Source organism: Emydura macquarii, unplaced genomic scaffold (genome assembly GCF_026122565.2).
Source record: "Emydura macquarii macquarii isolate MOO-44397 ecotype Brisbane River unplaced genomic scaffold, CSIRO-AGI_Emac_v2 contig_1119, whole genome shotgun sequence".
Lineage (NCBI taxonomy): Eukaryota > Metazoa > Chordata > Testudines > Chelidae > Emydura > Emydura macquarii.
Window position 1 is genome coordinate 926,273 of NW_027131256.1, and position 27,717 is coordinate 953,989.

Sequence of the window (27,717 nt, forward strand, 5' to 3'; positions counted from 1 at the left end):
TTTGTTACGGGGTGCCACAGCTGAGTACCGAGATATGCCTTAGTCTCCAGTGTTTGAGCCCAGTGCTGCCTGCAAAAAATTGAAGCTGGTGAGCATTGCTCATTCCACCTTCCTAAAGTGCCTCTGTAAGGGTCACGTTAGGGACTGCTACCAAATTTGCAGAGACTTTAAGCCCTGGACAAAGAGAGAGAGAGGCACGAGTACACCACATCTTTATGGAGGCTTCCCTGCATCAGCCTTCTGGGCCTTCTTTCTTGGATTATGAACCAAGTGCTTCGGCATCAGCTGAGAATTGCCCCTCTGGACATTGCCTTAGAATGTCAGCACTTGATCCCCTTTCCCGGTGACAAAGAAGAAGCACAAGAGGTTGGAATCACCCAAAGAGCTGAAACTAAGCTCCATTAGACAACTGAAGTCCCTGATAAGTGCACAGAAGGATAGGGGAGAATGTCCTCTGGCAAGAGATGCTCTTTGGTACCAACCTCTTCGCCTACTTCCGTGCAACAACATCAGCAACAAAAATGTGTCTTGGTATCGATGATGCTGGAAGCCTATGCAGCAGCACAAAATCTATACTGCATTTCAGTTCCAGACTCCCTAGTGAACTGTCTCCTGGTACTGATGTATCCTTAGGCCCTGGCCGTTGAGTTACCTCAAACCTGTGATCAGCCCTCGGTACCATGGTACGTTGAGTATCCAGCGTTTTCTCAACCAGTGCAATGTAGGTATGAACCTTCCCTGGTACTGATATCCCTGTTACTGCTATATCTGGAATGGCACCCTTAGACTTTGGCACTGCTTGATGCAGCACCACCACCATGGTCGGCTAACTCAGGGTCCACCTCAGAGTCCGAGTTAAAGTCTTGTGCCCATCCCTCCTGAGATGGATGATGACAGTCCTCTTCTCCTTCATCGAAGGAGTTTTGTTATTGGTACCCACTGTATGTCCCGAAACAGTCCTGAGTAAAGGAACCTTGGAGCACTCATGGTTGGGGTCCTATGCCATACCCATGGCCCTATTGGAACCTTTGGGGCATGCCTCCTCCTTCCAGTTCCTCATCCTTTTAGATATACTGCCAGGTGGCATATTAACTCATCTGATGAGGTCCAGGAGTATGTCTTCAGTACTGAACAAAACACTTAAAGCCTCTGAGCTTTGGAACATCCACTAACTACAATGCAGGAGGATCAGACTCAGCCTCCTTGTATTTGTCCTTGTCATCGCCTGATGAGACTGTTGCTCCTGGAGATGCCTCACTGGTCCAAGATGACTACAGGGCTTACCAGGGCCTTTTAAAGAGAATAGCTGCCTCTCTTGATATCCCTGTTGAGATAGTACAGGAGAGTCCTCATAGACTTGTGAACATTCTGGGTTTAGCAGGGCATTCTAGAGTGGCTCTCCCTATCAACGAGGCCATCCTATAGCCTACAAGAACATAAGAACGGCCATTCTGGTCAGACCAATGGTCCATCCAGCCCAGTATCCTGTCTTCTGACAGTGGCCAGTGCCAGGTGCTTCAGGGAATTAACAGAACAGGTAATCATGAAGTGGTTCATCCTCCCTCACCCGTTTCCAGCTTCTGGCAAACAGAAGTTAGGGACACTTCAGAGCATGGTTTTGCATCGCTGCCCATCCTGGCTAATAGTCATTGATGGATCTATCCTCCATGAACTTATTTAGTTCATTTTTGAACCCTGTTATAGTCTTGGCCTTCACATCATCCTCTGGCAAGGAGTTCCACAGGCTGACTGTGCGTTGTGTGAAGAAATACTTTGTTTTGTTTCTTTTAAACCTGCTGCCTATTGATTTTATTTGGTGACCCTTATTTTTTGTATTATGAGAAGGTGTAAATAACACTTCCTTATTTATTTTCTCCACATCATTCGTGATTTTATAGACCTCTATCATATCCCCCCTAAGTCGTCTCTTCTCCAAGCTGAAAAGCCCCTGTCTTATTAATCTCTCCTCATTTGGAAGCTGCTCCGTACCCCTAATAATTTTTGTTGACCTTTTCTGTACCTTTTCCAATTCCAATATATCTCTTTTGAAATGGGGCGACCAGGTCTGCACACACTATTCAAGTTGTATGCGTACCATGGATTTATATAGAAGCAATGTGATATTTCCTATTTTATTTATCTATCCCTTCCTAACGGTTCCCAACATTCTATTAGTTTTTTTGACTGCCGCTGCACACTGAGTGGATGTTTTCAGAGAACTATCCTCAGTGGCTCCAAGATTTCTTTTTTGAGTGGTAAACAGCTAATTTAGACCCATCTTTTTGTATGTATAGTTGGGATTATGTATGGTCTTGGGGCATCACACAGAGTGCTGTCTGTGGTGAGACTGCTCTCCAAAAGGTGGAAGAGGAGAGAGTGTGGTCTCGGGGCATCGCAGGGTGCAGAACTGCTGCTTCACAGCCCACTCCCTTCAAAACACGCTGCTTTCAGCTGCAGAAAAACCTTCCTACAGCTGCTCACAGTTTACCATTTTCTCCCACTTCAGTTGCTATTGCCACCCATACATCTTTCCAGAAGAACTGTCCCAAAAATACATTGGCAAATAGCTTAGGAAAGACAGAAGCCAATTGTTACATTAGATTTGTTCAGACTGAAAGATACATGCTCCTTCTCTCTCTGGTGCCTAGTAAAGGCACATCTCTTCCACTGAACAGTTTTGGGGTTCTCCTATAGAACAACAAGTCTTCAAAATCTCACTGTAGCCCTGCAAAGTAAAATACCATCGAACTGTGATAGTTCCACACACTGTAGGAGGGTTTTACAGCTGAGTAATTGAGACAAACAATACCTTGTGGCATCGCAGAGCGCTGTGTATGCCAGACTGTTATAATGATATCTCGCATACACAACCTTATGTAAGCTGGGCCTTGTATATACATACACAGTCTTGAGTCTCACATACACAGCCTTGTGTAATCTGGGCCTTGTACATATATACACAGCCTTGTGTCTTTACACAGCCTTGTGTAGGGTCTTGTACATACATACACAGATTTGTGTGGGGCCTTGTAATTATGTTATCGAAGAAAAGAAAAATAGATAAAGAATGTTGTGTGGTTCAAGAGAAGTGGAGAAATTTGTATTTCTTTGCCAAACTGAATGGAAAGCCAACATGTTTGATTTGTACACAACATGTAGCTGTTGCCAAAGAGTACAATGTTCAGAGGCACTATGATACCAAGCATGCTGAGAAATATGATAAATATATTGGGAAGTTGCGTGAGCACAAAGTTTCTGAATTGGAGAAGTTCTTGAAAAAGCAGCAATCGCTATTTACAAATGCCCTTCAAGTAAACGAAGCTGCAATTAAGGCAAGCTACATGACTGCACATGAACTAGCATGGTCTTCAAAACCTTTTTCAGATGGGGGAAATTATAAAGAAATGTATGTTAATGACTGCAGAATTAATATGTCCGGATAAACGGCAAGCCTTTGCAAATATAAGCCTCTCAAGAAACACAGTTGTTGAGAGAATCAGTGATTTGTCAGAGAGCCTTAACAATCAACTAAGTCTCTGTGCTGGGAAGATGAGGAAAAATAACACAGTTGTAATAGATCATGGGGCACCAGGTGCCCACTTCAGAGAAGAAAAAATTAGAGGAAGGTAAGTAAATGTTAATCTTACCTGTCTTTTTTTAAAAAGAAATTGCCCTCCCCTGTTCTGTGAACTCTTCTTGTTGCTTCCTAGTTCATTGAAGATATCTGTTGCAATCTGACATCACAAATGCTAGAAGCCTTATTGCAGCCCACCCTATCCTATGCATTCTGGGATACGTCAGTGAAACCAGCAAGTCCCAATAAGATTTATCTTCAGGTGGTGGGGGGGAAAAGACACTTTTATTTTTAAAAAAGTTGCAACTCGAAATTAACGTAAAATTAAAGATTGCATATTTTGAAAGCAGGCCCTCCTCTTACCTTCTGAGCCCTGATTTTATCCCCTTAAGGTTCTGTTTATGTCTTTTCTGTATTTGATTTAATCATTAATTCATATGTGCAGTTCCCTGCTGTACTTCAGAGGTTAGTGACTGTTGCAGAAATAGATATGTACGCTTGAAGGCATGAACAGTAGTAAAGTACATTAACCCTTTGAAGGGATACAGTTGGATAAAGAATAATTTATATATTTAAAAATTCATTACTAATGTTAACATTGGAACAATTTATAACATCTGGTTTATTGTACTGTAAGTTAGTTTCTAGATAATCTTATTTTGACTCATGCTAGCACATTGTATTTGGCTTTCCATATGCCTTTGGGAATCCAATCAAATTGGAGGGCGAGGGGTTGGCATGTTTTCATTGACACTTGCCATAAAAATTTCCGATCAAATGTTTTACAAAACCATACATTTTAGACTTAAATAAAGATATTGTTTTTATTTCAAATATGTATAATTTTTAAATAATCACATGGATTTTGTTAATTCAAGATCTTAATTTAACTAAAAGTTTGTGTAAATAAATATATCATGCACTAATAAATCTTGACAGTGATACAGAACACAGGGGTAACTAAAGAAATATTAAACCCCTTATTGTAGAGTAATATCAAGTCGTAATTAAAGGGAAACACCATGTAAAGAAGTTAGCAAAATCTTAATCTTTTCATTCCTAATGGATTCTAAAATGACACCCCTTTTTTCCATGTATCAGTCAGCTTGTATTAAGCAGGCTATTTATCCTTCTCTGGTTCTGAGTGCATGTTCGGATAGACAGTTGACCAGTGCATTGGACAGGGAGACTAGGAGAGACTTGAGAGACTTTGAGAATTCTCCCTGTGTGAAAACTCATATAAAAGGATTCCACTCTTGCATATAGGTCCCTTTGGCAAAGAGGAAAGGGAATGGAACAAAGTAAAAGCTTCTGTGGAACTGCATAACAAAAATAAATGGTGGCTGAGATGCCATGGAAAATTTGATATTGTTTCTGTAAGTCATCTCTCATATTAATATATCTTTAAATGTACATTCCTATTCTTGAAAACGTTTGCAAATTTAGCATGGTTAATTCTTTAGTTAAACCATAATTTTCTGTAAAGCTTGCTTTTCATAGAAGATGTTTAAACTTCCTGCTACCTGTGTATGTTACTGAATGCTGCTAGTGAATACTGCCCTTGTATTTCATGTTCTAGTTTGAAGCTGCGTGGGTACTGACAAACATTGCGTCAGGAAACTCCCTTCAGACTCGGATTGTGATTCAAGCAGGAGCTGTCCCTATCTTCATAGAGCTTCTCAGCTCAGAGTTTGAAGATGTACAGGAGCAGGTAAAAAACAAGAGTGATATCTTTGTTTCTTCCTAGACAAGGGAGCAGGAGCTACCTTAGCAAAAGAATCAGATGCTTCTGGAGCGAGGAATGAGTTGGGAGGACAGTTGAGTAGAATTGCCTGTATCTGTGATAGATGTGGTAACTTGCTAGTGTATGCAGTTGTAACTGCCCCCTCTTGCTTTTTCAAAATAGTATGCGTGACAAGCATAGCGCAATTGTCAGTGGCTGAATGTACCTCATCTGAAAAAAATGGATAACACTTTCCTACTTTCCAAGGCTGTTGTTTTCCTTTGTTTGTATTTGAACAGGTACTTTAGAAATGTGTAGTGTTGATCATTGTATTCCTGCTGCAGGTAAAGCATGAATAAGAATTATAGCTTGTTCTCTTGAACAGGAAAAAATGAGTAACATTGAATAATGTTTGCTATGTGTCAATTACATGTCTTTGGAGATGTTCTGAAACACAATACAACTTTAAGGAGCTAGTAGTGCTCTGTGTAGGATGAGACTAAAATGGAATAATATAGCATTCAATCGTTACTGTGTACATGACAATTAAGTATTCTGCAGAATAAATTAATATATTTGAAGGCTAGAAGGGGCCATTATGATAATCTAGCTTGCTTCATGCATAATAGGCCAAAATTTTCACTTAGTAATTCCTGCATCAAGCCCATAACTTGTGTTTGAGCTAGCGCATATATTTTAGAAAGACATCTGATCTTGATTTGAAGACTTCAGGTCATGGAGAATCCACCACATCTCTTGATAGATTGTGCTAATGATTAATTACTCTGACTTAAAAAATGTGCACCTTATCTCTAGTCTTTGAATTTATCAAATTTCAGCTTCCAGACATTGGATGTTATTTCTTTGTCTGCTCAATTAAAGAGTCCTCAATCTTCCCATGCAGCTACTTGTAGACAGTAATCAAGTAACCTCTTACCATCTCTTGGGTAAGCTATATAGATCAAACTTTCCTAACTCTTTCACTATAAGGTATGTTTTTCCACCCTCAAATGATTTGTCACTTTTCTAATTTTTCAACATTCTTTGTGATTTGAGGTCACAAGACCTGGACACTATTGCAGTAATAGTCTCTCCCCAGTGCTGTAAACAGAGGTGATGCCACCTCACTACTTATACTCAATATTTCTTTACTTATTACATCCAAGAATTGAATTAAACCTTTTAGCTACAGCATCTCCCTGGGAGCTGATGTTCAGTTGATTATCCACCATGACCCATTGTTCTTTTCAGAGTGACAGTTTTCCAGGATACAGTTCTTCATTCTGTAAGTGCGACCTAGTTTCTGTGTTCCTTGATGTATGACACTGCATTTGGCTGTATTAAAATGCATGTTCAAATGAAAACGAGAGTCCTGTAGCACCTTAAAGACTAACAAATTTCTGCATCTGACGAAGTGGGTAGCAGCCCACGAAAGCTTATGCCTGCAGAAATTTGTTAGTCTTTAAAGTGCTACAGGATTCTCGTTGTTTTTGCTGTATACAGACTGACACGGCTACCCCTCTGGAAATGTTCAAATGAGTCCATCTTGTCAAGTGATACAGATCACTTTGAATAACTAACTTGTTGTTATAGATGATACTGGTAGTACTGCTTATAATTGAGGTTGCCTAACACTTTCCATTAGAAGACCCTGTTTCCAGTTGCTCATAGCTTTGCCGGACTTAAACCGTTTGTGCTAAAAGTTTTCATGTTAGAAATCTAGCATTCAGCCCAAGCTGAATTATTTTGGAACGTTTCAAGTAAAACAATTTAGCTGATTCAGAGAACAAGATTAGGGAAACATTATGTTCAAAATGTCCTGAAAAGTTCCAGTGCCTCTTGTTTTTTGTTCAGGAACTGAAGATTTGGCAGGGAGTTTGCCCTGGTGTCAGGCCTTTGCCTTCTGCAGTCCCTGTGAATATCCACCCAAATTTGGCTCAGTAATAAGCTTCTGAAAATCAGTTTGCACATGATCACAGGTTTGTTAGAGGCTGATGGCATTTATTCTCCAAAATTCCATCTTCAGTATCATGCGCCACCCTCACAGAGCAGTGTAATGTACTACATCCCAGACCTGTAGGCTGAGCAAGACCTTCCCTACAAGTGTTCTTTATGGTATTGAACACAGAACTCACACTAGGGAGATTGTCTCCTACACTTTCAATGCCACCCAAACTGGCACTCAGGCAGCATGGAGGAGGAGGAATCTGCCAGACTCATATGCAGAGAGAAGAGTAAGTGGAAGTGATGCTGGAGTTAAAGAGGAGTGTAGGGAGTACAGAGGGCAGGGACTGGGACAAAATGGTTATAGCTATTAGAGCAAACACCCATCCGGAACTTGGAATTGGGTTTTACATTTCTCTGAACATAAGAATGGCCATACTGGGTCAGACCAATGGTCCATTCAGCCCAGCATCCTGTCTTTCAACAGTGACCAATGCCACATGCTTCAGAGGGAATGAACAGAACAGGGCAATTGTTAAGTGATCCATCCCCTGTCATCCATTCCAATCATTTGGCAGTTAGAGGCCTAAGGACTTCCAGATCATGGGGTTGCATTCCTGACCATCTTGGCCAATAGCCATTAATGGATCTGTCTTCCAGGAATTTATCTAATTCTTTTTTAATCCAGTTATAGTTTTGGTCTTCACAACATTCCTTGACAACGAGTTTTACATGTTGACTGTGTGTTGTGTGAAGAAATACTTCCTTCTGTTTGTTTTAAATCTGCTGTCTATTCATTTCACTGGGTGACCCCTGGTTCATTTGTTACGTGAAGGGTTGAATAACACTTCCCTATTAACTTTCTTCACACCATTCATAATTTTATAGACTTCGTTCGTATCCCGTCTTAGCTGTCTCTTCTCCAAGCTGAATAGTCTGTTTTATTAATCTCTCCTCTTATGGAAGCTGTTCCATATCCTTAATCATTTTTGTTGCCCTTCTCAGTACTTGTTCCAATTCTAATATATCTTTTTAGAGGTGGGGTGACCAGAACTGCACAGTATTCAGGGTGTGGGCATATCATAGACTTATGTAGTGTCATTATGATATTTTCTGTCTTATCTATCCCTTTCCTGATGGCTCTAACATTGTCAGCTTTTTTGACTGACGCTGCACATTGAGTGGATGTTTTCAGAGAACTATCCACAATGACTGCAAGATCTCTTTCTTGAGCGGTAACGGCTAATTTAGACACCATCTCTTTGGATGTATAGTTGGGATTATGTTTTCCAGTGTCTCCCATTTCATCTCCCATTTTGTTGTCCAGTCACCCAGTTTTGTAAAATCCTTTTGTAACTCTTCACAGTCAGCTTTGGACTTAACTATCTTTTTTTTTTTAATTTTGCATCATCTGCACACTTTGCCACCTCACTGTTTACCCCTTTTTCCAGATCAATTATGAATATGTTGAACAGCACAGATCCCAGTACAGATCCCTGGGGGACACTATTATTTACCTCCCTCCATTCTGGGACTGGACGATGGGATGGATCTTGTTATGTTATGTTAGCAAGTATCTGTGACTCTCAAAGGTAAAATGTCACATATCCATCTCTTGTGGCTGGGGAGAACAGCCTACTAGTGTTACCAGTTACTCTGTTAGCTTAAATGATAGAGGTCTGTGCTGTGAGTTTAAAGGTCCTAACCCTGTTGATGACCTGTGCAGAAGTCATTATGGTTCAGCATAGTGGAACGTTTGGTGTAGGCTTTCACTTTAGTAAAACAAAAAAACAAGAAAAGAATACCCCACTGCATACTACACATATGCATTAAGGAAACTACCAACCAAAAACTGGACACCATATTCTAGTAACAGCTGCACTAGTGCCAAATACAAAAGTAATATAATCTTTTTACTCAAGATTCACCTGTTTATATATCCAATCATCATATTTACCTTTTTGGCTACAGCATCACCCTTTCAGATCATTGATAAAAACAGTTAAATAGTGTAGATTGAAGAACTGATCTCTGAGGGACCCCACTAAAAAGCACACCTGCTTGAAGATGATTACCCATTTACAATTACATTTTGAAACCTATCAATTAGCTAGTTTTCATCCACATTGATTTTGTATTGTTCCAGTTTTTTAATCAGAATGTTGTGTGGTACCAAGTCAGCTGCCTTACAGAACTCTGTTGCATCCACACTGTTACCTTTATCAATCAGACTGGTAATCTCATAAAAAAAAGATCAAATTAGTTCTCTAAACCCATGTTGATTGGCATTAATTCTCGGTAACAAACTATGTTAACACAGAATTAAAGTTACTTGGTGGTATGCCGTGCAAAACGTTGAATTGAGCAAAATTCAAACTTCTGAAAACCAGGAAATGCACAGTTAAGGCTGCCTATGCAAACTTGACACTGCCCTCTTTCAGCAGTGCCACAATAAGCCCTCTTCATATATATGCCTTTATTCTGCCAGCTCCACAGTTGCTGAAATGTATAAGCTCCTTATCTCCTTTTACACCCATTTATTCTCATGTACAGGATTCTATCATTATTAAAGGACAAAAAAGGGGGAAAAAAGACTTATAAAAGAGAGATCTTGTAGCAAGCAACATGAGTTATTTCTGTCGATATATACATAACATGTCTTGTCTTGTATCTTTGCAGACCCTAGCTTAAATGGCCCGAAATTTGGGTCACTAATCCTACCTGCATGCTTCTGAGGCACACCAAATTTCAGAAGAATCTGTCTAAGCATGTCAATTTTAGAGCACTTAGAAAGGTTGACCTAGAGACAGAAGTCATCATGCAACTTTAATTATAGTGGCATGATACACTGTAATAATAACAAAGGCAGCCCCTGCCCCAAAGAGCTCACAGTCTAAGTGAATCGGTGCATGTGTGCAGGATTTGTGAATAGCTTGGGATGCATTGCTAGCACTGGGGCTGCCGGGGATTTGGGATGCACTTGCAGAGCTGGGGTGCACTGGGAGAGATGTGGGGCACAGGAAGGTTGGGATGCAGGATGATTAGGGTGCATTGGAAGAGCTGCGAAATTCACGGGGCTAGGGTGCACTGGCAGAGCTGGCGGGTGCCAAGCCTCCCTCATCTAAACTCCCAACCTCTCACCACTCCCCTATCACCCATCCCCATTTATCTCCCTCCCCATAAACCCCCCTTATCTTGCTGCAGCCCCAAACCCACTTTCCCCTAGTACTTCTCCCCTCCCAGGAAGCATTCACAAGTCTAATTATTTTTCCACAAATACTTGGATTACATTGCCCCGCAAAATAAAATTGACACACATGCGATGACTCATAAATTGTAACAATTTGCAGCCACTCAGTCCAAAACTCCTTTTGTCTTAGGTGGACTCTTGTCATTAACTTACTCAGAGGGTGTGTCTACACTGCCAGCTCCACGGCGATCGATGCAGTGGTATCGATTGAATGGGTCGTGGAGACCCACTCAGTCGATCCCAGATGGGCTCTCTGGTCGATGCCGGTAATCCACCTACCAGAAAGGAGTAAGGCTGTGTCAACGGGAGGGTGTCTCCTGTCGACGCAGCACCATGAGGACGCCATGGTATGTCAACGTAAGTAAGTAAGTACATTGACAGGACATACACAAGCTACATAACATAACTTGCATATCTCCTGTTGACCGCTGGTGGCTGTGTACATCAGGCCTTAGTTGTGTTAATTGAAGGGTGAGTTCACAGCCATCAATCTCAATGAGATCAGTAATTCATCCAATCATTAGTACCTCTCAGTTTAACAGTATAAAGTAGCAGCAGGAAACTTTTCTGGGGGGAGGAGCTGTAACTCAGGAACCCCATCGTCAGATGACCCCAGATTTGGTTCACTTATGCTACCCCACACGCTTGTGAGGAATACCAAATTTCAGAGCAATCTGAGTAACTGTTCTGATTTTAGATTACTTACTAGAATCACCTTTAAAGCATATAAAATGGTAGGAATGGAAACCCTTTAGCCATTTTTCTGTATTGGCACATGCACACTGTAAAAAAATGGACGTTTTCTTAAATACCATTCTCATTGTGGGTCCCCCAAAGATTTAGTGGGTGCCATGCAGTATCCTGGGTGAACCTCAACAGATTTCAGACCATTTTGATGTGCATCACATTAATAGTTGGATCTTTAGTTCTGTGCAAAAAAACCCATGTAGAAACTTTTTGAAAATGGCTTGGGGGCTGCGGGGAGAGCTTCTGTCTCCTCAACTCAAGCTCACATGACCCCAAATTTGGGTCACTAATTCTACCCTTCGTCCTTCCGAGGCACACCAAAATTCAAAGGAAGCCAACCAAGTATGTTAATTAGAGGACTTAGAAAAGACAACCTTTAAACAGAAGTCATCATGCTACCTTAACTATAATGGAAGGGCAACCTGGGTCGTTATAGGCAGGCCTGTAATGACCCAAGTTGTCCTGATTTCCCTTGTTAAATATTGGAATAATATTAGCATTCTTCTAGTCCTCTGGAATTTCCCCAGTATTCCAAAATGTATTAAAAATGAACATTCATGGTTCAGGGAGCTGTTTAGTAACTGTCTTAAAACTTTTTAACACAAGTTATCTGGACCTGCTGATTTAAAAACATCTAGCTTTAGCAGCTGCTGTTTAACTTCCTCCTGAGTTACTGTTGAAATGGAAAGTATTTAATCATCATCATCTGATATGACTGTCTGTATTTTTCCAAGTACAGAACAGTAGCATCTATTGAACAATTCTGCCTTTTCTGCATTATTGCTGACAATTCTACTGTTTCCATCTAGTAATAGATCAGTACCATTGTTGGGATTTCTTCTGTTTCACAGTGAGGATAGTTAATCATTGGAACAGTTTACCAAGGGTTGTGGTGGATTCTCCATTGCTGGCAATTTTTTTAGTGAAGATTGGATGTTTTCTAAAAGATATACACTAGTGTAAATAGGAATTATTTTGTGGCAGTTCTATGGCAAGTGTTATGCAAAATATTAGACTAGATATAGATGATCCCATTGGTTCCTACTGGCCTTAGAATCTATTACTTAAATGCTTTACTGTCCTTAATCCTGCTGGTCATAGATTTCTCCCTGTGTCCTTTTGCTTCCTTTATCGATTTCTACAATTGGAGCTTCTGTTTTATATTCATTGCTGTCAACTTCCCCTGTATTCCATTTGTTTATATATAATATAAAAGCTGCTTTTACTTCCTCTAAGACAGGTTCATTTTTTAAATCAGGGCCTTCTTCAATTTTGGGATTGGTTTTTGAGGCATCTAGTAAAATGTTCTTAAACAATTCCCAATTATCATTCATTTTTTTCTGTTTCAATTCTTTCTCTTAACTCACTTGGCTCAGTTGTTTCCAGCTTTGTAAAATTGGCCCTTTTTAAAGCACTAAGTACTTATATTATTGTATTGGTTTGGACTTTATTCTGTTTGCACATAACAAATGTGATCAAGTCATGGTCACTTGTACTACTACCACTAATTTTTAGTACTGTGATGAATTCCTCTTTATCTGTCAAAATGACATCTAATATAGAAATCCCTTTGCTGGATGCAACACTTCCTGAGTTAGAAAACTGTCATCTGTAATGTTTAGAAATTCCAAGGACACTGTAGTACTGGGAGCATGAGACCTCTATCATATGTCATTTCAACTGAAGTCCCCCATGATAATACATTTTCTTTTCCTACTGGCTTAAGGAGCTGGTCATCCTTGTTCTCTAGTGTGATTTGGTGGTCTGTAGGTGACACCTACTAGTACATCATCTAGCACTTTATCTTTTAAACTGTTGATTCATAAACATTGAAGATCATCTTCTTCTGAGTTTTCAGTGACTTGGAAACAGGTAATGCCATTTTTGGGATAGAATGCCACTTCCGCCTCATTGTATGAATCTTCCCATCAGATTTCAGTAATACCAGCCAGATTAAATTAAAGATAGAATAAATGAACATTTCCAATTCCTCTTGTTTATTATCCAGTCTCCTAGCATTGGTGCATAAGCAATTAAAGAATTTCTTCTCTTCACATTCTTTGGTTTCTTGATTAATTTTGTTCAACATCTTTATTTTGTGCTAAACAAGTGCTCATATATTTCCACTTTTCACCCTCCCCTTTTGTTATTAAGGTCCTGACACATCAACTTCTTCTGTCCTGAGCAGAGCAAATATTCCTATCTCTGTCTGCACTGCCCATCACATGGGAGATGAACACCAAGATTTATATGGTAGAAATTGGATTAAGCAGAGTGGAACACCCAGAAGTATTCTCATACATTGTTCGTCAATTTGATGGGCAGGTGATCTGGAAACAGCAGTAATGTGTCCTGAGATGGCTTCTTGTGTCAGGACCCAGGATGTGAAGTGGTGAATGACCTCTTGGAAAGTTGGACAGTCTCTCTTCTATATGCCTTCTAGCTTTTGTATGGTTGTGGGGAGCAGTGGAAAAGACAGGAACAAGAGATGGCAGTGGTACTGTTACAGCCTTCCTATATGAAGATGCTATGACTCTCAGACCTGATGAATCTAGCACTGGACCTTTAAGTGTGGTGTCTCACAGAGGAGGTCTGCTATTGAAATATCCAGTCCTCCATCTAGGACCAGAATGATTCAAAATGGATACTTGGATGATGTGATTATTGCTCATGGACCTTAAAAAGAACATAACAAATGGAACTTATTCTACTGGTCAAAGCAAAGTCCATGGTTTAACTACCATATTTAACCAGTGAAACATAGCCTTGAATTCTTCCACAAGAGACTTAATGTTGGATGTATAAGCATGTCCAAGCAAAATGTCAAGTCTTTTCAGTGTAATAGTACCAGTATGTTCAAGAAAAGGAAATTTTGTATGAATCCCATCATTAAATTTTTTCTTAGGGGATCAACTCTTACTCCAGTCACACAAGATCATAGAGCACAACATTGGAATTTCATTGTTATTGTTCATTAGTATAGTATCAGCACGTAAGAGCCTCTCTCATGGAACAGACACTAGAACCATTGTGCTAGGCGTTATATGCATCAGATGAGGTATTTCCAGTAGAGAGAGGGAGGTTTTAGTACTGTTATACAAGGCGCTGGTGAGACCTCATCTGGAATACTGTGTGTAGTTCTGGTCCCCCGTGTTTAAAAAAGATGAACTCAAACTGGAACAGGTATAGAGAAGGGTTACTAGGGTGATCCACAGAATGGAAAACCTGCCTTATAAGAGGAGACTCAAAGAGTTTGGCTTCTTTAGCCTAACCAAAAGAAGGTTGAGGGGAGATATAATTGCTCTCTGTAAATACATCAGAGGGATAAATACCAGGGAGGGAGAGGAATTATTTAAGTTTAGCGCCAATGTGGACACGACCTAATGGATATAAACTGGCCATCAGGAAGTTTATACTTGAAATTAGATGCAGGTATCTAATCATCAGAGGAGTGAAGTTCTGGAATAGCCTTCCAAGAGAAGCAGTGGGGACAAAAAACCTAGCTGGCTTCAAAACTGAGTTTGATAAATTTATGGAGGGGATGGTATGATGGGACAGCCTAGTTTGGCAATTGACTGATCTTTGACTATTGGTGGTAGATATGCCAGTGACCTGTGAAGGGATGTTAGATAGGGTGGGTTCTGAGTTATAACAGAGAATTCTTTCTTGGGTGGTCTGGCTAGTGCGTCTTGCCCAGATTCTCAGGGTTTAATTGATTGCCATATTTGGGGTCAGGAAGGAATTTTCCCCCTGATCGCCATATTTGGGGTCAGGAAAGAATTTTCCCCCAAGGCAGATTGGCAAAGGATCTGGGGGGTTTTCACCTTCCTCTGTAGCATGGGGCACGGCTCACTTGCTGGTGGATTCTCGGTACCTTGAAATCTTTAAACCATGATTTGAGGACTTGAATAACTCAGTTATAGGTCAGGGATCTATTACAGGAGTGGATGGGTGAGGTTCTGTGGCTTGTGTTGTGCAGGAGGTCAGACTAGATGATCATATTGGTCCCTTCTGACCTTAGAGTCTGAGTCTATAACCAGTCTTTGAGCATGGCCTTTCAACGAGTTGTGCACCCACTTTATAGTCATTTTGTCTAAGCCATATTCCCTTGTTTGCTTATGAAGATGTCATGTGGGACAGTTTCAAAAGACTCACTAAATTCCTGATATATCATGTCTGCGTCTTCCCCCCACATCCACTTGGCTGGTTACACTGTCAAAAGAGATGAGGTTAGTTCAGTATGATTTGTTCTTGACAAATCTATGTTGGCTGTTACACCAGGACTGAACACATTAATTGTTTAATAATTTGTTCAAGTATCTTTTCAGGTATCAAGTTAAACTGACTCGTCTGTAATTCTTCGGGTCCTTCTTTCCCCACTTTTTTGACGATAGGTATTATACTGACCTTTCTCCAGTTCTCTGGGACCTCACCTGTTTTCCATGACTTTCAAAGATCATCTCTAATGGTTCAGAGATTGCTTTGGTTAGTTTAAGTACTAGGGTGAATTTCATTAGGTCCTGCTAACTTTAATACATCTAACTTATCTAAGTATTCTTTAACCTGTTCTTCCCTTATTGTTACTCTAAGTAATGGACCTACACTTTCCTTCATTGCTCTCTTACTTCTAATGTATGTATAGAACCTCTTCTTATTGCATTTTATGTCCCTTGTTATAATTCATTTTGTTCTTATGCCTTTCTATTTGTCTATGCTTTTATACTCATCCTTAGCAATTTGTCCTTGTTTCCACTTTTTGCACGATTCCTTTTTGATTTTCAGTTCCTTAAAAAGAGTACCTGATACAGTCATATTGGTCTCTTAATACTCATTCCAACTTTCCTCCAGATCAGGTTAGTTTGCTTTTGTGCCTTTAATAATGTATTTTTAGAAAATACAGCTCTTCTGAAGTCCCGTTTCTCTAAGATTTCCTTTCCTTTCCTTTGAACCATAAATAGGAGTTCCCTAAGTTTGTTGAAGTCTGATTTTTTTAAAGTCTGTCTTTATTTTCTGCTCTCACTCCTGTCTTTCCTTAGAATCAGGAACTCTATAATTTCATTGTCACTTTCACCCAAGTTGCCTTTCACCTTCAGATTCTCAACACTTCCCTCCATTAGTCAGAATCAAATCTAAAATAGCCACCCCGTAGTTACATATTCCAGCTTCTGAAACAAAAAGTTGTCCCCAAAACATTCTAAGAACTTGTTGGACAATCTGTCCTGATTTTCCTACCATTTATGTCCAGCGTGCAGCTTGTAGGCAATATTTGGGTTCTACTTCACCCAGCTTTCTTTCCAAGGGTATATGCCAAGGGAGCTATACATTTCTTGAGGCTTGGACTCTGAATATTAGTTTGACTTTGCATTTGGATATTGTATATTTTCATCTTGATTCTTTTCTCCCACTATTCCTAGTGTGGTTGTGTAGAGAATCATACCCCTGTAACTTTTAGGAAATGCTAATATGGTTTTGGCCCTTGTTAGTGAGAACATCCCTTTGTTGGTATTTTCAGCTGAGCCATTTAGTGACCTTGGCTGTATATCCATAGCTCACAAGTGGAATGTATTTTCCCTCTGTAAATTATCTAGGATGTAAGCATTTGTATGGAATAGCTCTCATTTCGACACATACACTATAAGGAAAACCTTGCTTGAGTCACAAAAATAGAAGCAGGTATTTTGTTTGTTCTTTCTTCACAGGCAGTATGGGCACTTGGCAATATTGCTGGAGACAGTACCATGTGCAGAGACTACGTGTTGGACTGCAATATCCTACCCACTCTATTGCAGTAAGTTGTCTTTGATTTACTTTATCTGTTTCTCTCTTGCTTTAAGATACTGGCAATAGAACTGAAGACCTATATTGGCCAGACATGACAGGACACCCCAGACAATTATATATAGTATGTGGTGTATGTTGCTGTATTTTCTACCAGGTGGAGCTTTTTCCGATTCCCCCTCTCCAGAAAGAGGACAGAATGCTTCTACTAGACTCACCCCTCTCAAAGTCTTAAGGTAGAGTCCCATATCAATACTATGGTACTGAAATCCAAGTCAGCACAGACTGTCTCTTCTGGGCCCAAGGACTGCACTGCATCCAGTACTTCTAGGAAGATGTCATCTTCTGCACCGATCATGCTGGTCCCAAGCGTTTTGAAACTATTCACTTTTCACCATGAGTCATGGCACTGAGTGCTCTCACACAAAGGTCCAAACTTCCATCTGAGCACTGCTGGAGTCTTTGGTTTTGGTAGTACACACCCACATGTGGGTACTGGATTATACCGAAGATGCCAGGATTCAAGATATGCACCTCCTGCCTGCGTTCATTCTCAGTCAGCTACGAGCACCAGTGCTGCCTCTACTTCTTGGGAGAAGCCCATGTTTCATCCAGGTGCAGTATCTGCCAGTCTTTCCCAAGCCGTACTTGAGAAGGCCAGGCTTTCTGACTCAAGAAGGATCTCATGGAAGTCTCCATGAGGCCTTACTCATACAGGGGGCTTCTCTGGACTGGGTACATCAGCCTGAGAAAACCAGGAGTGCACCTCTGGCTACAGAGATTGATTCCGGTTCCAGTGGTACCACCACTATGGACCCCTGTGCCGGAATCTAGTTAGGAGACTAGGAAGAATGTGCATAAACATGGCGCAGTAAGTTTTCCTCCAAACTGAAGAAGGATGATGTGCCTTCCATGAGTTTCAGTCATGGAGAGTCAGCACATTCCAAGGTGCACAAGCACGACAAGAAATCACACAGACCACCAGATCTGCCAGTACTGAGCCCCGTGCACCCTTAATGTCGGCCTCCCTTAAGACAAGGGATCTGTCAGTTTCGGGACAGTCCTCTGCTCTGGCTATTGAACAGGTACCATTAACGCTGGGGCAATTGGAGAAAGCACCGGAGCCACATGAGTTGTTTGCCCTAGGAGATTTCCACGCATTCATCTGCCATCTGCACCTAGGGAGGTCCAATCTCCTATCTAGGACTTGCCACAGTCTGGCCACGTTTCGACTCATTCTCCTGTGGTTCACACGTTTCCAACGTTTTCATCATTGGAACCAGAATCCGAGTTCTCGTCATCAGAGGATTCCGATGGAGCACAAGGGCTAGTTGTTCCCTACCATCAGTACGAGTACCTAAAAGGACCACCAATGGTGTGGCAGTACCCTCCTCTCCAGCAGCAGGGAAGTCACTAGTTGCCCTCTCCTTGGGGCCCTCCGCAATATCCATAGGATCTGTCTTTCCAGTCCTGTTGCTATCCCTGCTTAGGGCATCCACAAACAGGCACTCTGAAACAGTCTTGGAGGACCCGATTCCGCTGGTACCACCAGAGCAAGAGTGTTTCCCACCATTCTCTCCAGATGCTGCAGTAACTTCAGCCTTCCTGTCACACTCAGATGACTTTGGCAATTCCAAGAACTCCTACCAAGGGTGGCAGATGAACTTTATATTCCAGTGGAGGAGGTACAAGACAAACACCATCAGCTCCTGGATATCCTTCATTCCTCGGTACCAAGCAGGGTTGCTCTACCAGTCAATGATGCCATTCTCCAACCAGCTTAAACATTTTGATATACCCTGGCCACTTGCATGTCTACCCCCCAGGGGGCAAAGAAGAGATACTACATACCAGCTACGGAGTCAGAGTTCCTTTTCTCACCTTCCCCCACCCAATTCCATCATGGTGCAAGCAGCAATGAAACAGTCCAGACAGCAATATGCAGGCTCCACCCCAACAGATAAGGAAAGCAAACGCTTAGACCTTCTGGAAACAAGATCTTCTGTTCAACAAGCCTCCAATTTCATATTTCAAACTACCAGGCCTTGTTGGTCAAGTACAACTTCCTTAACTACAGCAAATTGGAGGATGTTACTGAAAAGCTGCCTCAGCAAGATCGAACACTTTTCCAGTCATCCTGGAGGAGGGCAAGCTGGTGGCTAGAATGGTGCTACTTTTAACCGTGGACATGGTGAATACCTCATCACGCTTGATGGCCACTGGTATTGTCATGAGGAGGAAATTGTGGCTATAATCATCTGGTTTCCCCAGAGAGGTGCAGAATACCATTGAGGGGACCTCCCTTTGGATAAGTTACACCTGTTTAATCAGAAGAATGATGATTCCTCTGGTGAAGAACCACTGGTCTATCACTTTTCTTACCAGCCTAGAGTGCAATAACAATCAACAAGTGGGTTCTGGTTGTCATCCACTGTGGTTCTACAATTGAGTTCACCATGCTGCCTCATCCACATCTCCTGCTCCGATCCCTTTTCAGGGACCCTCTCATGACAGCATCCTTGCCCTACAAGTAGACTCCCTACCGCAAAGGAGAGTGATAGAGCACGTTCCTCCAAACTATCAGTTACGGGGTTCTGTTTGACCTACTTCCTGGTACCCAAGAAGAAGGGCAGGTGGAGACTCATCCTGGATCTCTGTCACCTCAACTGCTTCATCTGCAAGCCCAAGTTTCATATGGTCACCTTAGCAGCCATCATACAATTGCTAGAAAAAGGCATGTCGTTTACAGCTCTTGATATGAAGGATGCCTATTTTCATATAGACATCCATCCAACCGCAGAAAATTTCTGAGATTCATGGTGGGCCCTCAGCATTTTCAGTACAGGGTCTGACTATTTGGACTCACCACTGTTCTCCGGTTCTTCACCAAAGTTTTCTGTGTCATAGTGGTCCACCTCAATTGAAGAATAAGGATCACAAAGTGCCTATCTTGACAACTGGCTTCTAGAAGTGAGATTGATAGATAAAGCTCAAATCTCAACTTCCATTTTGATCAAACTCCTTTCATCCTTCAAAGTCAGCCTCAGCGTCAAAAAATCAACTTTGTTTCACACACAGTCGCTAGACTTCAAAGGGGCCTCCACCAACTTGATCACAACCTGAGCTTACCTACCAAGGGCCAGGTTCCAGACTTTGCTAGAACTCATCGCCCGGCTAGTAAACAGTCTGTCTGTCCTGGTAAGGACTTGCTTATCCCTTCTGGGCCACATGGCAGCCTGCACATATGTCACTGCCTTTATTTGCCTCCATCTTTGCTGTCTACAGATGTGGCTCCAGAGAGTGTACTCACACATGTGACTTGCCATGGACCTTATGCTGACAGTCCGCCCTATCCCTCCAGTGTTCTTTTCTCTCCAGTTCTGGACAGATCTGCTGCAGGTCTATACAGGGATCCCTTTTCTCCCCTCCTCCCTGTACAGGACGATTATCACAGACACATCCCTCATGGGATGGGGAGTGCACGTGGGAGACCACATGACGCAAGGGACATGTCCCCTTGGGATTCCAGGATGCACATCAACATTATGGAACTCCGGACGATATGATGAGCATGTCAAGTATTTCTGTCTTCTATTTGGTCCTATCTTTTTCTTATCATGTTGGACAATACCACCAGCATTTATTACATTAACAAACAAGGGGATACAAGGTCAACTGCTCTATGTGTGGAAGCAGTCAATCTATGGGATTGGTGCGTTGCCCACAAGATCCTGTTGTTAGCAGCCTATCTTCCAGGGACTCAGAATGTGATTGCACATTCTCTCAGCAGAAGATTCATTGCCGAAACGAAATGGGAGCGTCATGACTCCATATTAAATGACATCTTCAGCCATTGGATAACTGAGATCAGAGAACTTTTTGCCTCTCATGTCAACAACAAATACAGCACATACTGCTGAAGGGGTGTGTCAATATTCATTCTCAAGGCAATGCCCTTGTTCTCTGCTGGTTGGACCTGATGAACTATGCCTTCCCCCCATCTTCCACTCCTCCCATGAGTCCTCCACAGGATCAGGCAGGAGAAGGCCACAATCATTCTGATCTCCTGTCCTGGCTGTGCCAGTTTTGGTTTCCCAATCTCCGCATGTCAGGCCATCCCCCACTTCCCCTACCCACTTTCCCAAAACTACTCTCACAACACAACAACAGGATCAGACATCCCGATCCACAGATGCTTCACCTCAGAGCTTGGTATTTGGATGGGCATCTTCTCTAGAATGGGAGTGTTCAACTGCAGTGCAAGATGTCCTTTTGAGCAGGAAGAAAGGGTTCCATGCCAAGTAGAAACACTTCACCTCCTGGGCCCAACAGAAAGGCTGTTCCCTGAAGGAAGTGGGCATTCCCTTTCTTTTGGCATATGTCCTGTCCTTGAAGATGTTGGGGCTTGCCCTCAGTTCTCTCAAGGCCCACATAATGGCTGTCAGCACCCTCCATTCCCCTGTGGAAGGACACTCTGTATTTACACATCTGTTGACTAACAGGTTTTGGAAATGTTTCCTCAGGACTTTCCCACCCATACAACCTATTGCCATCCAGTGGGACTTCAATCTGTTCTATCAGCGTTAATGAAATTGCCCTCGGAGCCACTGGCTTCGTGCTCTATCCTTCCTTTCCATGAAAGTCGCCTTCCTAGTGGCTATTACTTCGGCAAGAAGGGTAGGTGAACTTGGAGCCATGATGGCGGACTCTTCTTTCACCATGTTACATAAGGATAAAATCTCCCTGCACCCGTATCCCAAGTTTCTGTCAAAGGTCATATCCTGGTTTCATCTCAACCAACCCATACACTTACCTGTTTTCTTTCCAAAGTCTCACGCCTCAGTGAAGAAGCAAACGCCTTCACTCTCTCGAAAACCACAGCACCTTGGCCTTCTATCTGCAAATGACGAGACTGATCATGAAGTCCCCTAAACTGTTTATCACTATACCTGAGAGGATTAAGGGGCAGGTGATCTCCACACAGAGAATCTCCGTGTGGATTTCAGGGTGCATTATACTATGCTATCGGTTGTTGGGACTGCCTCCACTCCTTGGGTGAGAGCCCATTCCACAAGAGCCCAGGTGTGGACTACGGCCACCCTCCACAATGTACTGCTTCCAGATGTATGTAGGGCAGCCATGTGGAGTTGAGTTCATACTTTTGCTGCACGCTACACCTTGGTACAGGACTTTGCGACGTAAGTCTCATTTGGCCTAGCTGTCCTTCGCTCAACTGTTCCATCCTCAACTTAACACTCTGAACTTCTCTGAATTAGCTACTGCTGGTTAATCGCCCTCAATGGAATACAATAGAGACCATCACTCAAAGAAGAAGAGGAAGTTACTTACCTGTAACTGGAGGTTCTTTGAGATGTGTGGTCCCTATCTGTATTCTACTTCCCACCCTCCTTCCCAACTGTTGTGGATCTGTTTGATTTGCGGTGTAAAAGAAACTGGATATGCAGTCGGTCTGCCCCACCCTTTATTGCCTAGGACGAAACCATGAGGCGAAGCAAGGGTTCATGCATGCACCAATGGACACTACTACTTTCAAATTCTCTAGCTCCAGATGCATGGTGTGCATGTGTAAACCTTCAGTGGAATATAGATAGGGACCACATATCTCAAAGAACCTCCAGTTACAGGTAAGTAACCTCCTCATCTCAAAGGAGAAAGGGGCTTTGAGATCCATCCTCTGTCTCTATTGTCTTACCGCCTTCATCTCTCACTTCTTCAAATTCCATATGGATACTGTGACAGGTCAGGTCAGCTGTCTACAGGTGAATGGTGGAAAGCAGGTATATTAGCCCTAGGATAAGCAGCTCCCTTTTTCCTAGGCAGCTGAACAGGGGTTACTCCAGTTAGGACACCTGGGGCCAATCAAGGATCTGCCTAGAACCTCTTAAAAGCCTCCCTTCCAGCCAGATAGGTATGGGCGATAGGAGCTGTGGGAGTGAGGTCAGGTGAGCTGCTGGAGAACTGGGCATTGCAGATGCTGACGAGAACCAGCAGAGAGCCCTGTAGGTACAAAGACTGGGGAGAAGCCCTGCCCAAACAGGGTCGAGGACCTTTCCAGACTCAGAGGCCTGAGGGAAAAGACCCTGTCTGATGGGGAAGATTGAACTGGGTGTTTGGTTTGGCTGCCACCCCCAGAGGAGCTATTAGAGTCTACGAAGCTTTGCAGGCAAGGAAGCCGGGAGGGACCCTGCCCAAGCAAGATAAAGACAGTAAGCAAAGGGGCATGGGAAAGTAACCCAGGGAAGCTAGTAGCTTTCGTGAAGCTAGCAGCATGAGGCTTCTACTCATAGGGTCCCTGGATTGAGGCCTGGAGTAGAGGATGGGATCGGCCCCCTCCCTCCCACCGGCCATTTGCCAGAGCCCCAGTGAAGATGAGGGTCTAGCAGACTGAGAAACAGGATTGAAAGTCAGAGGGGGACCGCCACTTTGGGAGTCAAAATTACCCTCGCCCACCATTAGAAGAGGAAATTCTGAGAGACAAAGGAGTACCCCGGCCCACCGTTAGAGGGAAGTGCTGGACCAACTAAGGCAGAGAAGATGCTCTGTCACAACACCCTTGCTTTGTCAGAAATCTTCTGTGACACATCACAAATGCCTCTGGACTAGCAAAATCCTTTGGGGGTGGTTTGCAGGCCAGGGGCATGTGCCACTGATTCTTATTTCACTGATTATCTGTTTAATGTAAGCTTTCTAATCTGGGCTTTGCCCACCTTAAATGCTTCATGCACCTGAAATAACAACACTATGGAGTGATTTGTTCCTGGACTGAGTTTAGAAGGAAAGACCTTGACTGTTTATTTTGTTTTTAATGTTCAGATTACTTTCAAAACAGAACCGTCTCACCATGACCCGAAATGCTGTATGGGCTCTATCCAACCTCTGCAGAGGGAAGAATCCTCCTCCAGAGTTTGCCAAGGTAAGAAATGTAAAGAATTTAAAGAAATCAAGGAATTGAGAGGTGGTGAGATGGTGTCCATGAATAAGGATGAAAGAAAGGGATTGTGATGTTTAGTATGAAGCAGCAGAAACGTTTGGAACTTTCAAAATTTCTGTGAGAACCAGTCTGCAGACTTCTTACAGATCAGGCTTGATTTTGAGCATGCTTAGTGCTGTTAAAAGGTGTTATAGATTGATAGCTTGGGAAGTAGATTTCTTGATTCACAGAATCAGATACACCATGTAGCCAGCGCAGTGCAAGCGTCTTCCACAAACTGCTCTTGCCAATGTGTCTCATCTCCAATGTGGACACCACCTTTAGAAAAGAGAGGGAGTTCATTTTCCATGATTCAATTACTCTTTGGTCCCCCTGTTGAGACCACCAGTAAGGGGGAGTGAATTAGCATCAGCTGAGGTGGTGTTTTTTGTGATGTAGACAGCTCTCCATAAGGAACTAAAATGGGACCTCCAGGGCCACCACATAGATAACTGGTAGAGGTTGGGTTTTTGAATGGTTAGTATTTTTCAGAGAAAGTTATTATGAAAAATCCATAGTTTTTAAACCAGTTCTGCTGACCCAGTACATGGACCGAAGGCTTGATATCTTCTGGAGACCAGTTATTTTTACTTAATGTACAGAAAGAATGTTAGCTCTTCCATACGGAGTTTGGGTGTCTTTCCATGACATGTGCATTCTCCTGATGGAACTCTCTGCCTCACTTGTGACAGTCAGTTCTGTGGAGCCTGGCTGCAACTCTCAAATTCCTTAAGTTTAATTCAGGCTTCTCAGGCAGAGTACAAATTATATGAGTGTCTAGCACAGGTGTGGGGCGGGGGGATACGGGAAGTACTGAGCAGTCTGCAATGTCTTCAGTACTATGCCATACCCATTTGCACTGAGCGAAGTCCGTCCTTTACTATGCATTCAGGCACTGATTCATAGTAAGAAGAGGTATGTACACAGCATGCATCCAGTTTGAACCAGGACAAGCGATCAATATTGGCAGAGCTGCATAGGGCACTGCCCCAAGTGATGCAGGCAAGATGGCTTGGTCTAACATTTTTGGATAGCTATGAATGGCCCAGGAGGACAGTCATGGGCCCAGGGTCTATCAACGGCAGGAGGTTGTGGAGTTCTTCATGGATGTATTTAAGACCTCTCTCTAATGCCACACTGTTTTGAGCTCCTGCCATTTTACTTATGGTCACTCAAACTGGCATAGGTCTGATAGCTGTGGGACACTCAATACTAATCTGGTCACTTTAGAGGCTCTGTTGACAATAGCTGCAACTTGTGGAGGGGCCAGAAAGCATATAACTGATAGATTCTGAATGTCACACTGATGCTCCCAATTCCTCCTGCGGTGATATGGGCTGGTGCATGCCTGACCATGTCTGCACTTCTGAGATTGAAGCAGGATTCACTCCTGCTTCCCCATGTAGCTTTGACACTGCATGGAAGTATTGAGTTATGTTCTCTAAATCTTCTAGAATGAGTACCAGCATGTTCTACCGCTCAGTAGTCAAAAGCAGTATTACCTGGTATTCTACCAGATCTCTTCGCCCTCTGAGTTCCATTATCCATACATCTCCTTTTTCTACTTAATGTAGGTTGCACCCTGTCTGAGTGTGCTATCCTGGCTGCTCTTTGTCAATGACACAGATGTGTTAGCTGATGCCTGCTGGGCCCTGTCATATTTGTCTGATGGACCTAATGATAAAATCCAAGCTGTAATTGATGCAGGAGTGTGCAGAAGACTCGTGGAGCTACTGATGTAAGAACTTCACTATAAACAAATGTGTTACTCATTGTTACTTCTTTACACCTTCCTCACAGCTCAACTTCCTACAATAGTAAGGTTAGGTAGCATTTATGCAGCAGTAGGGTTAAACAGTCTATTTCTTGGCTTTAAAGCCAGTTTGTTCACCTCTTGTACAGTCCTTGCTCTTCTCCAAGGCCACTGCAGAAGAGCCATCAATAGCAAGTGGGTGAACTTGAGAACTACAGACCAAGAGCAATTCTCAGACTTGGATGCTACTTTTCCTTTGCAAGAAATTGGGGCTTGGGATTTGAAATCAACTTCAGAACAGAGGAGTTAAAAATTGGGATAATCATTTTCAATCCTTGGTGCCCAAAGCTAGGCTTTTAAATCATGTTCAGACCCCTAAGTAAAAGTGGACTGATTTTTTCAGAAATGCAGACACTCTTGCAGCTCCCTTTGACTTTGACTTTAATGGAAGTTGTGGGTTCTTGGCACTTCTATAAATTTTGACTCTTTATTTTGGTACCTATTGATGGATTTAGGAGCCTAATATTGGGCACCAAAGTTTACAAATTTATGCTGAATTTTTCAGAAAAAAGGTTAGTCTTTCGTACTGAGTTATTTTCTGTAATATAAACAATGTGTTTAAAAAAGAAAGAACTTGATTTTGAAAAATAGCTTTTTAGGGTCCTGTTAAAACTAAACTTTGGTACAACAATTTATTTTATACTGAAGTTACAAAAATGGGACTTAAGCCAATTCAATCCATACACATTTTAGACTATTCTCTCTAACCTCCAAGACATGACTCCATTAATACAATGTATTACAAAATGCATAAAGAGAGAGCAGCAAAGAAATAAGAAATAGAATGTACATCTCTCCTGATAAAATGGCTAGAGGCTATTTCAGTAATAAACAGAACCTAATAATCACTTATAATCACTTATTAAAATGCAACATGAAAGAAAATGACTGAAAAAGATGCTACTATTTTCTTTTTAATATCTGTCTTATCATAGAGGAAACTGTACCGCTTCTACTTTTTCCCAGTTTGACCTTCAATAAAATGGTACCATTGATCAATCATAAGTATAAGAAATGGTCTGTGAAACGTGGAAAAGCAAGTATATCTTGTTCCTTAAAAGAATGATCTAAAAGTTCACAAGGTAACCTGCTTATCCAGTCGTGGCACATGCCAAAAGTGAACTGAATCAATAGTGTGTCTTTGAAAAAGGAACATGTAGTTCAGGAAAAGAAACAAAGCAAAATCCCCTTCTGTGGAAGTAATAGATGTATTATATGTAGGGTAAAGAATAATTAATTATAAACTGCTTTAAAATGTTTTTGTGGGAGCTCTCATCTATTTCTAAAGCTTTTCCTAAGTGCATATGATATATTTTCAATTCACTTCTCCATAAAGAAATATGTGTTAGTTTGTAAAACCCAGATTTAAAGACTTAACTGTTTTCCTCACTTTTTTATATTGAGCAGATACACATAGAATGGGCAGGAATAACAACAGACAGCTCAACCTGTGGAAGTGTAATATCATACTAGTTTCATTCTTTCATGGAAAGGATATTGATTTTGTAGATCAAAGAATCTTATTTTATAATTCTTAAGAGATTAATTGTATATTTCCTAGAATTTTTTCCATCCTATTAAGGGCCATATCACCATCCTCTAATGAATGAATCACTAAAGAATGATGAAAGAGATCCAGAAATTTGAGAATTAATTAAACTTTATCCGAATTGACAATTCTTCGAGTGTTTGTTCATGTCGATTCTGAGTAGTGTATGCCATGTGCACAGTTGCCGAAAGGTTTTTCCCCTAGTGGTATTAGTCGGGTTGCTCTGGAGCCTCCTGCAGTCGTGCCTTCATAGCATCATATGTAGAGCCCTACCGACCCCCCACCTCTTCAGTTCCTTCTTACCGCCTCTCATGGTCACTGGAACATTGATCTTCTCTTGCTCTGCAA

At 42.0% G+C, this 27,717-nt stretch overlaps 1 protein-coding gene across 4 annotated transcripts in view; it reads left to right on the plus strand.

Moving 5' to 3' along the window:
• Positions 1-27,717, plus strand: part of KPNA1 (karyopherin subunit alpha 1) — a 99,104-nt gene that overhangs the window by 29,053 nt on the left and 42,334 nt on the right. For all 4 annotated transcript variants that reach the window (XR_010919327.1, XM_067545946.1, XM_067545948.1 and 1 more), the window contains exons 6-9: positions 5,154-5,285; positions 16,938-17,026; positions 23,851-23,950; positions 25,582-25,745. Coding sequence is in view for 3 of the 4 variants with exons in the window: in XM_067545946.1 (XP_067402047.1) it covers positions 5,154-5,285; positions 16,938-17,026; positions 23,851-23,950; positions 25,582-25,745 (485 nt within the window). In the remaining variant the exon portion in view is untranslated. The remainder of the gene's footprint in view (positions 1-5,153; positions 5,286-16,937; positions 17,027-23,850; positions 23,951-25,581; positions 25,746-27,717) is intronic.